This window comes from Camponotus vicinus, unplaced genomic scaffold (genome assembly GCF_025532165.1).
Source record: "Camponotus vicinus isolate PSW18456_S1 unplaced genomic scaffold, iyCamVici1.0 SCAF_2, whole genome shotgun sequence".
Lineage (NCBI taxonomy): Eukaryota > Metazoa > Arthropoda > Insecta > Hymenoptera > Formicidae > Camponotus > Camponotus vicinus.
In genome coordinates this window covers 3,915,818-3,927,949 of record NW_028141956.1, presented here as the reverse complement: position 1 = coordinate 3,927,949, position 12,132 = coordinate 3,915,818, and the positions used below count along the sequence as shown (strand labels likewise).

The window sequence follows — 12,132 nt, the reverse complement described above, 5'->3', positions numbered from 1 at the left end:
CAAGATTAGATTAGTCTTAAGAGATTTCGCATGACGATTAAATTATGCGCGAGTTATTCTTGGGACCGAGTTATTTTCGCGTTATGTTATTTTCGCACAAAGTTTATTCGATTTCCGTCTAACTGAGAATGTATTTTACACCAATCTGGGGCTCTTACGTGGAAAGCAGCTGTTTTTAAAAAATTTGAATTCTTTCTCCTTCCTCTTCCTCTTCATAAAAATAAACAATTCTTTATTTGAACTTATGCATAATAAAAAAACTTGCAAAAAATAAATCGTGAATTCTCTTGAGACAATTAAAAAAATATAAGCGTGATGGAAAAGATTGTATTGTTGACATGGTCTACATTTTACGCCTCCCAAAATTATATATATATAGTATAGTTTGATTTCTCACATGAAAAGTGACGTTATATCTCGAGCACTTTGTATAATTGGATAAGTCTGATTCGCGCGAATTTTTACATAATTCCTTAATTCGAAGTACGCTCTTCTCCAAATACGTGGTCACACGTACTTTGAGAGACGGGAGAGGGTTTAAACCGGTTTTGTGTAACGGATCCGCTAATTTCGCGCATGCAAGAGACGGACGAGCGAATCGGATTTCGCTAGCTGGGAAATTAGACGAGGAAGCGAGAAGATATCGAGTATAAACGCGAACCGGTTTCGCGTCTCGCAGGAAGCGCGTACTCGATCTCGAAAATAACGCAAAAACGCAAAAAGATCCTCGAGGATGTCCGAGAAGCGGATAACAGGAAAGGTGAGTAAAGAAAAAAAAATAGCAAGGAGTTTAGCATCTCGCGATCACACAATTTAAATCTAGGTTAAACCGACGATCGGCGTCTTTTTCGCGTGCGAAATAATGTATATTCGCCAGAAACAACGATTATGATCGTTCTCTCGATATCACGGATCCCATAAATCTCTAATCGCGTGCAGCCGGTATCTAATGCATCCCTTTTCTCTCGAGAAGTTACGAAAAAAAGGCTTGCGAATTCGCGTAATGACATCATTAAGCGTACTAATGTTATTACTGACTGAAAGGCAGCGGATGAATCTTTATCCGGTGATAAAAATATACCGAGCGATTTATGCGAGTACAAAAGTGCAGGTCACATGGAAAAATGCGGCTCGCGTGTTCTTCATGTTTCTCTCTCTTTCTCTCCCTACGATTTGCTTTTTTTATCGCACTTTTTAACGCTTCTTTCTGCGGTTGCGTATCTCCCGATGCGAGTAGCGCAAAAAGTAAGATCTTATCGACCTGCTATTATCGAACGCAGCGAACATAAAAAAGAAATAAATATTAAAAATACGAGTAAATTTCAAATTTCGTCAACACGTTACTATAATATATATTTTTGATTGCCTTCTTGGACTGTCTCTTTTCAACTAAAATGTATGTTTTTGAATGCACGTGAAATTAAATATGTAAATCGTACTTATGTAATTATCTTAAGTGTTGTAAGTAAAAAAAGCTAAATTGTAAATATCTTTACAAGCACTGAAAAAAAGAACGAAGAACCCGCATACCAATTGCGATCTTTATTCGAATATATTAACACATGCGTTATCGCGCAATTTTGTAATTGCGTTATCGCGCGCAGTTTTATAATTACACCGCACACATTGATAATTATATGTATTACTACGACCATGATGAAAATATATACACGCGATAATAATTTTGCAATGCTGGTAGCCACGGTGAAAAATACATGTGTGCGACGACAGTCTCGGAATGGCGGATAACACATGCTACGTCTGTCAGCAATTTCCATATTCGTGCGTGCGTCTTCCGATCGGCAACCGATTATATTTTCCACGCACATTGCAATAGGAAGCTTATTATAATTAAATGCGCAATTTTCACTAATCACGATCTTTATGGTGTGGATGTTTCTAATACATTTAATTGAGGTCTCGGAATTTCACACACACAGCTCATGACGAAGCAAAACTGCACATCTACGATGTATGACATGACTTTTTTTTTGACGTTTGTCTAGCGACTTCAGAATTTAAAAAGCAACATGCATAAAAGACTAATTAGCTCTTTAATCTTTCTATTTTTATGTATGTGTGTATTTAAGGGAGGAGGAAATACAATAATAGTATTTATCATTTTATTGTAAAACAAATCTGCGATTTAAAAATTTAAAACTGTTATATTTCTATATTTATTATTTATTTATTTTTCATTTATAATTATAGCGATCTCAATTTTAAGATATCTTTCAGCTTTCTCCTCTTTTTTCCTTTCAATTATATAAAACATAAATATAAGAAAGAAATGCTAGCTCATTTTTCAACTCGATTCTCCGACATTTTTCTCTAGAAATAATAATCCCATTTCACAACTCAATTTTCCAACTCAAATCGTTTGGAGATAAAATCTTCCAATTAAATCATGCCATTTTTGCCAGGAATAATAAAATGTTGCTTACATAATTTTATAGTTCTGTACATGTACATTTCTTGGCTACGAGTCTCGTATCCAATTTGCATTGAGCTTTTTTCGTCGCGGAAAAACGCCATAAATTTGCGGATTCGCGCGAAGACTCGAGAATTTGATCTCTCTAGATCATCATCTGCTTAGCGAGCGTCTAACGCACGCTCGTTAATTCTGGTGCGAACAGGTAAAATTTACGTGCAATTTGTTGGCAGCGATTCGCCGGGCCGCTGCTGCGACGTACGAGAATTCCCTCTACACGAGTACGAGAATCGCTATTTCGGACGCTAATTATCGCTTGGCTTGCCAGACGACACATTTTTTTTCCGACGCGCTCGCCTGATGAATCGCATATTCCTAATTAACGGAACAGCGCGCGATCAACACTTTTGTCCCAGACCGATGTCCGGTATACCGAGATAAAATTGGACTCTAAGATAAGATAAGAGTTTTATTGTTAGGCACAAGATGTCGGAAATTATCCTACAGTTAATTTATATGAGAAAAAGATTTGACAAACAAAGAGATATATATGTATGTAGAGAAGTGAACAAATTTGTATTTTGCATTTTAAATTATTCTAATATACAATTCTATAAAAAAATTATTTAAACCTTCTATGATAAAGATTTAGAAAATTTTTATAAAAATATATATATGATATACACATATTATATAAAAATATTTCTTTTTTTTTTTTCGTTATACCTCGTGCTGCTTATTTAGTTCCAATATTGTTCTATTATTGTTTGATTTTCCGCGAGCATGAGTTTAAACTATTCATTAAAATAGATATTTTTTTTATAAAATAGATATTTAAACACAAAACATGAATATTATTCAATATTATTTTCATGTAATTAAAAAAAAAATCAAAAGAAATGCTTAAACAATCAAAGCTTCAAGATTTCGAAAATACTAAGATTTATATTTTTACACTCAAATTTTATATTCGAAATATTAAAAATTTGAATGTAAAAGTTGATGAATAACATTTGTATAATTTTTAAATTTATTAGCGTAAGTAATAATCATATGTTGATTACACTTTAAAAATGTTAACGCGAATACATCATTGGAAATAAACACAATTAGAAAAAATTTAAATATTTATTTAGTTCATTATATATCAATATATTTATTTAATTATTTAGTTCATTATATATCAATACATTTATTTAATTATTTAATTATTAAATTAATAATATTTCAATATTATTTATTCAATTATTTATTTTATTATTCATTTAATTATTAAGTAAACTAATAATTTTTCAATATTTAGCTGATAGCTAAAATGTTGAAGTTAAGATGCGAATGACTAGTTGGTTCGAACGAAAGACCGCAAGCCGTCGGATAGAAAAGCACGTCGTGATGTGGACAGACCGAGGAAGCATTCTACAGCAACAAACTCTAAATAAGCTCGTTAAGTCGTAAACCAAGTTACCCCTAAGATGATCTCGTAATTTAACCTTTTGCAACCCGAACAAGCTTTTATTGCGGTGCTAACAAGATAATTTGATTCACTTAAATTGAATTTTTTCCCTGGGATGACATACGAGATATACTTGTCATTTCTCAAAATATTAAAGTATAAATAATAATTAGAATTAAAAAATTTAAATTAAGAGACGTGTAAAGATATACAATAAAAGCTTTTGACAAATAAATTTTTTTTTAAAGAATCGAGAAGAAAATTTTATGAATTTTAATTTGTGTTAATAATTTTCACTGGTTTATTTATTACAAAGCATTCATTGGCTCATATCTCGGACCTCGAGATAAGATAAACATTTCAAACATTAACAATAAATAATTCTTTAACATTGAGCCTGTCATTATAATTTACACAAAAAAAATAATATATTTACACATCAGGGAAAAATGTATAAAAGTTTGTGATATGCGCAGACGCTGCGTGATATTTTTTATTAGCGTGTTAACACAAAACTAATTATTTCGATAGTTGATTTAGTATGAGAAGCTAATTTTCTACAGCGTAAAATTATTTATTTCGTAGATGCATGAGCGATAACGTTCTGATGCGAGTGAAAATCTCCAGTAGCGAGACTTTCTCCTATTTTATCTTTGTTATTCGAGAAAAGACCGGAATCTTGGAGATCTCAAATCTCTGATTTTAACGATAATAAAAGTAAATTACACTTCCAAGGGAAAAGTGAAAGATATTTTGATTTTCCATAAAATTATTATTAAAGTTATTATTAAAGTTTTTAAAGTATAATCTATTAAACACAGATGAGAGACAATACTATCTTACTATGAAGAAGAGTTAAAGGTAGTTAAATAAAGAATTGAAGATTAATGAACTTTTTAAGCACGATTCTTGTTTTTCAGGTCGCACGGAATTAAGACTTATTATCAGATATGATTATATTGTTTTACAACAATGGTGTAAAGTGCCTTCTATTGTTTTCAATCATCACTGCTGGCAGCGATACATGAAACAAGTCATGATCGCGTTTATCTTTCAACATTTGACATTTCTATATCTCAATTTTATTTCTTTCTTCATCCATGTTGCATTTGCAATAATTTTCTTCTCACACTTTCCATTGTCGCAATGCTTTTATTTACCTCGCACGTTAAATGTCAAAATATAAATGTCACTTGAAATGTTTCAAAACGTAGAAAAAAATTAATTGATTTCAAAGTTTTCCAATGACTATATTTTCGAAATCTAAAAGCCATAAATATTTACAAAATCATAAATATTTACAAAATATACCGATACACTACTAACAAAGATCCACTTCAATTTCTGATGAAATGACACTAGAAAATGTCTCTTCAACACTGATATAATTAATTTTTTATTGGTCAACTCTTTTATTTTACTATTTGACTAAACTTGTGTCAAAGTCATAAGATTAATGTTATTTAATAGAGATGAATTTTCCATTAAAATAGATGCGTACTTGGGACTTGCATTGCACAAGCTTTCAAAATCACATGTATCTAAAGACTTTAGAGTGTCAAAATCTGTTATTGTTGTCTAGATAATTATTATCGATAAAATATACAAGTTATTCTGAAATAATTATTACATACTTTTGAAATTTTTAAAATTTTTGCTTTTACCCGCCATTTTTCATATTTATCCAGATAACGATTACTAGTTACTATCTTTTTATGTGATATAATATGAGAAACAATACATGTCATGTGTACATGTATATCCAATTTTTCATGTGTATCTACAATGCCGTGTTTGTTTCCTATGAATGATACGTAAATATTACAAAAATTATATTTGGCAGGTATAATCGTTCGGCGACACTCGCGTTAAAAACTACGAGAGCGCGATTTTCGAAAAAAAAGAAGACACTTTTTATATTCGTATAAATGTACTCACGATGATCCAGCGTCGAATCAGCCACGAATCCCTTGCCAGTCGGGCATTCTAGGTTGGTGTCAGCGGTGGCAGCAGCGTTGCCGATGCCCTGCAGGTGGTATTGCGCGAAGGACGGACCCCCGGGCGCCATGATGGCCGCGATGCTGAAGTCCGTCGCTTTTCCCCTCTCCCCCTTCGTAGGCATCCCTCCTCGCGCACCCGACGACACTTATACGTTACGCGTTTAGTCTCCTCTCGCTCTCGAACGATCTCCGCGTCCTCGCCGCGGTTTACCTCACCGTCTCGAAATTGTCCACCCTCTCTCTCCTCTTCGAGAAAAAGTCGAGCAAAAATCAACACCCTCACTCGCGACGAGGCATACCAAGCCTCCGTCGGCACTCTAGTCCCTTCCGCTTGTCCTCTCCTCACCACCTCGCCCTCTTTCTATCATCAGGCGTTCGTTCGTGTCAACATGATGATTCGCCGCAACCTGTGAGAGAGGAGGCCGTCACCACCTCCCGCCGGGATTTTTCACAGGCAGCCGCGAACGCGCGATTACGTCCGTTACCGCGATTAGCGCTTCCCGCCGATCTGTCACTATCACAGCTGATTGTCAAACGACCGCCAACGTCTGTCGAGATCGTCGATTGCCGCTGATTATTACTGTTATTGGATTAACGAGAACGACGCGGCGCACGACGCGTCTGCGCTCCTCGACTTCCCGGACTTCACTGGACCGTCGTCCTTCCTCCCACGCGCACCGACTGCCCCACTACTCTGCGCCGCGCAGGGCGCAGCGGTAGTAGCACCGCGCAGCGTGATGCGGCTTACGATGATCGGCGACGTTTGCGCGCGCAGTATCGACCGGCTGTTTAGGCGGAGTCTTGCACCGCCGCTCGAGGAGCCGACTCCGGGCCTCCGTCTCCCTTTGTGTCCCCGCCGCGACGGCGGGTCACGTGACGCGCCGGAGAGGTGAGGTGCGTGAGCGCGCAAACGTCCATGCGGCGAAGGCGGCGCGTGCGGAAAGGACCCTCGCATCGCACGCCACACCCCGAGAACCAGCCACATCCGTCGCCGCCACACCACCATCGTAAACTGACACCACCACGTCGGTCCCCACCACCGGAGTCTATCTCGACGTCTACGTGGGTATCGCGAAGTGGCGTGGCAGCGACACGGTGGCCGCGCACAAACGACGAAAGAGAGATCGATCGACCTCTCGCGCCGGATGGCCGGCGTTTCTCCTACGTATCTACGTGTGTACCCTCGGCAGTGGCGTAGGATGGAGCTGCAACGAGCTCTGCAACGGGAATCATACGTATGATTCGTCGTCTATTGATTAAGAGGATGATACGCTTCTATGGGCTCTTGGCTTGTGTGTAAATGTTCTCTGATCGAACAATTGATATCATGTAAGGAGAGGACCAGACGAATGATTAGGGTTTCAATTGTTGCGAGTTGGACAAGCGTTATTCGATCGGACATGAGAATTGAGAGATTGTGGAAGACGAACCGCAAGCAACATCGATTACATCGTCTGACAAAGAAAGATTGCACTCTACCGCCGCTTGGTCTTCCCGGAGAAGGCGCGGAGAATTTATTTAAGACTTTGGCGAGATGCACCGGCACGTAATACGTGGCTAAGAGCTTTCGCGAGCCGTTTGGAGAAGCGAAGGGATGAACGAGGGTCGCTTGTGCCGGGAATAATCATGAGAATTCGCTATCGACGACTGTTGCAAGGTAACAATCGTCGACAGTGTATAATCCGTTTATGCCAGTTATACACTGCAATTTACGCGCGAAAGAGATTGTATCTCGGGGAAGAGTGTTAAAGCTGGACTATATACGCGTATCTCTCTTCCGTGTAGAGTTTCCGTTTGACGCTGACTCACGTGCTCCGTCGTTACGCCAGGATTACGCCAACCTTTCCATCACTTGCGACATGATTGATAGTCCCTTCATCGCGATTTCCATCTTCTAGAAGTTATGACTTGTCTCTTTGCTTCCACTATATAAACCTACTCGCTCTCCTATTTAACCATTCTTACCGCAAGTGGTTATACATACTTGTCACTTGTATTATAATAAATTTCTATGAGCGATATATCGTTTACGGAATTATATGCAAAGAGGAAAAAGTCTCTGTTCTCTCGAAAGTAGATGTGCATTTTAGAAATTTTTTTAATAGGTTTATCTTGTAGCAAATAGATTTTTTCTTAAACGGTAGCTGAGATTTTAAGACGCTTTACCTAAAATTTTACATATTTATCATAGTAACATTTATTAATAATTTAGCAACCTTATAAGACGATTAAGCAGAGTGAAGCCGTTCGAGCTGATGGAATTTAGGGAGGAGAGAGGATGGGCACGAGAGGAAGGTGCAATGATGATTTTGGAGTGATCCATTGGGACTACATCCGACACAAAGCGAAGATAACTATTAGAAACAAATTGTTAGATGGACTAGGTCCAGTTACAATGTACTTCATTTATAAAAAAAGATTAACATTTCTTGTTACCAGATTGATAATCGTGTTACTAACTACATTGTCGACATTCTGCCGCATCTCATCAGCAAAGTTCATGTCTCCGCCGCAGTGGATGATACCTACAGCGGCGAATTTTCACTCAGGACACGTATCGCGGATATTCGCCGCGGTAAAACGAAGAGCGGTAAAACGCAATCGAATTCCGCGAGCATTATCGTCAAAAGCGAGCGGCGAGATGGTGAACGGAAGAACGAAAAGGTGAATAGACGTTATACGGCGAGCGGTAATAAAACCACCGAGGAAAGCATTCAAAGACGCAACAGGGACCGTTAAAATCGGCAAAAGAGAGAGAGAGAGAGAGAGAAAGGTGTATCTCGATCGATCAAAGGCCACAAAGTGGATCTCGACGAGACAATTTTGAGACGCGTGTACGTGCGCGAATGTCTCGGCAAGAGTACCGTCGAATAGAAAGAGGGGGGGGGGAGAGGGAGATTTACGGCGTGTGTTTAGGCACTCGCAGGGGCGCTCTTTACCTAGCCCCCTTTATTATACTAATTTCTCGGGCATGTCAAAATACCTATCGTATGTAACCCGGCCTTCCGAATTCTATTCGACACGCTGGGTGCTCCCGTAGTCGAGCGCATAAAGGGCCCCCTAAAATATAAAATATGAAGCCCGGATGGTCGTCGCCCTCCGCGTCTCCCCCCCCCCCCTCGTCTCTCGGATCGCCTTCAGGTAGCTGGAAAGAGGAGTTAGCTCGCGCGCGAGTCGTCGAGTCGTCTTTCGTGAACCGCAGGAACGAGCCGGTTCCCCGGAACAATTCCCCCCTCCCCCCCCCCTGTGCTCCCTGCCTCCCGCCGCGGGACGACTACCCTCGGTGTTTTTTAAGACGACCGCCGGGACGTGTCACCGTCGCCTTTCACAGTCGTCACTCGCTGTAAAGTTTGCCATTTAACGGACTACGACTGTATCCACTCGACTGCGTGCGCGCGTTAAAAGTCATGTGGGTCTACTTAAGGCGCGCTGTTAAACGGGTATTATGACTGCGTAGCCGCAATGTGGACTCGGGATGATGCTTTTCGGGGCGTGAATATCGATCGGGGAACCTGCGTGAACGTATTTCGAAATTCGACTGACATTACTACGTGACCTGTAAACGGGGATGCCATCGCGATAGGAATAAGTTAACTTATTATTAATCGCAATGTATCTGTAGTAAATATGGATTTAAATCACTATAGCGAATTTATAATCGTACACCGAAAAAATTGTATTCTTGAAATGTATACTTTATAAGTCCTCTTAATAAATATTCTTAATAAATAAGAATATATTCTTAATGAATAAGAATATATACTTAATTTGCGACTTCTCTACGCCGCAACTCGATTTTCGTGTGCGCGTCATGTTCCTTCATTTACCGCTACGCGGCGACACCACTTTTAATTTTTCTCGTATTCAATATTTATCATGAAATGTATATAAAGGACTTGTATTAACGTAAGATCTAAAGTATAATTTTTTCCCTTAGCAGTGGTGCGAAAGAGAGGACGCTGCTCACACACAGGTTCTCTGTGTGCATGTGAGCCGCATCCTCTTTCTGACATCACTGTTTATCAGTTTAATTTCAAGCTGAATTTAAAATAATTTATTTAATAATCTGGATTCCTTGTTGGGGATTCAGAATATTAAACAGATTATTTGAAATTAGGCGGGAAAAAACTTTTAGATCAATAATTAAATTTATTTGACTTCAACAAAATTTATTAAATCCAAAGAAATATTTTTCTCTGTGTATTAAGAATATCTCTTTAGAAGATTTTCCTCTTAACTTAAGAGGATCCTCTTGGCGCCTATTTTAGGTATTTGGTATATTCTTAAGTTAAGAATACAATTTTTTCGGTGTAGTAATGACCATTTGTCGGTGGAATTTGTAGCGAACGCGTCGCTACTTCTTTTCTTCATGCTTCGATATAATAAAAGATCGATTCGTATCAATTGTTTGCGGTCTCGATCGAAATTAATAAAATTTTCTTTCCGCTGACAACAATTTTGCCCGGTGAGTCGCAAGCTTCTACGCCGATTGTTGCTCGCGGCAACCGGCTGGGACGGCGGCAACAGCAGCAGCAGCTCGGATGCAAATTGCATCTCGACGGTTCGCGGGTGGGAAAAATAAACGAGAAATAAAACGAGCGAGCTAGCGGAAGGAGAGAAAGCGAGCGAAACCCGCCGCGTTGCGAGGCTGCTCGATGATGGGGAGGGGAAGGGAAGATGAGGGAAATGCGGGAGGGGAAGGAAATATCAAGGTGGAGTGGAGTGACAAGAGGAGAGGAGAGGAGAAGGCGGACGAACGCGTTGGTCGAAGGTAGATGCGGAGAGCCGGTAGGGCCACGACAGGGTGCGAACCATAAGAGAGGGGGGTACGCGAGGGTCATTCATCATCCGAGGAGAAGAGAGGCCTGCGCGAACACACACCACCATACCACGCCACCGCACAGTCCATGCTGGTGGAAGGGCATCGGCGTCGGAAGGAGGAGGTGGAAGGCCACCCACGCGGAACGATCGGGTTCGCCTTCGGTGGCGATTCCGAGGCCGAGTATACCGACACCAGCGAGACTGATTCTATCGCGGGTTCTTGCGTATGATTGGCGCCGTGGCAAAATGATCGGCGTGTTACGCGACGCGTTAGGGCTCTGACATGTTATTTAATTCACAAATGTTATCTCGAAGCACATAAAATGCATAAAATTTAATTTAAGATAGGTAACTCTGTATTAGTTATGTCGCTAAATTTGATGAGTAGAATGTTAATAATCGATATAAAATGACAAATCAATCGTATAATTAATATCGAATTATCAATGAGAAAGAAAATTAGACAAGATTCTTTTCCTCGTATCTAAAAAATAATTATTAGAATTAAGATTGAAGCTCACTGTCTATATGCTAAACAGTAGAGAGACATTATTTTAATAGTCGTTTTTGTGATTTCATCTATCTATGCGTTTTAAACCTCTCCTCTGAAAAGGACCGCTCGTCAAAAACCAGTCAAGCAGAGTTACAAACTCCGAGCTCTCATGGCACGAGCTTCTCGGCTGTTCTGGAGTGGTTTCTGGAGAGGGTAAACACACGGTTCCTTTCCACGGCCACCCCCGCTCAGTCTCTAGCAGGCCTAATAATAACGACGAAATTGCCGTTCGTGGCGGCGATAACGAGGAGACGATGTCAGGGAAAGACACCGAGTACTTTAGTTAGGAGAGACGGAAAGAGAGAAAGAGACGAGGGTGGAAACGGGGAGGATAGTAAAGGGACAACATCGACGACTCGTGGAAAGACACGGGCTTCCGACGACTCGAGAGCCGCCAAGAGATCGAGGACTCAATTCTGCTCAAGAGTGTCGCGGCGCCAGCCCTTTTCAGGGCCTACAGAAAGTAAAACATAACGCTGGTGTAAAATGAGAACTCGTGTACATATTTCTTGGAGAATGCGTCTCCCGTGAGAAAACCATGGGCTTTAGAAAAGAAAAACTCGAAGTTGTTTTAATCTTAAAAAGTCTCTTAAAAGGAGTATTATTATAACAGCAAGACAACAATTTCTTTTAATAAAAATACAAAATTAAATTTTTATATAAATACTAATTAATTAGCATCTCTAGTTTAGATTAATTATGCAAATTTTCATTGTCGTCTGAGGTTTGATTTTAAATCGAGTCGAAAAGATACATATTGCGTCAATTAAGCGGATTAAATTTTTACAGAAGAATCTACTCGAATATATTCTTTTTTTCACTAGCAATTCCTATTTTTTATAGGGCATATCGCGAGGAAACGTTCTCTGATAGC

The 12,132-nt window shown here is 39.5% G+C and overlaps 1 protein-coding gene across 2 annotated transcripts in view; it reads right to left on the bottom strand.

The window, feature by feature from the left end:
- The window catches only part of LOC145966754 (uncharacterized), a 58,661-nt gene extending 52,078 nt beyond the window's left edge, over positions 1-6,583 (bottom strand). Inside the window, exon 1 of one of the 2 annotated variants that reach the window (XM_083091085.1) lies at positions 5,823-6,583. In XM_083091085.1, the coding sequence (XP_082947211.1) occupies positions 5,823-6,006 (184 nt within the window). In that variant the 5' untranslated portion in view covers positions 6,007-6,583. The remainder of the gene's footprint in view (positions 1-5,822) is intronic. The other variant, XM_083091086.1, reaches the window with a different exon arrangement.
- Between the last annotated feature and the right edge of the window lie 5,549 nt (positions 6,584-12,132).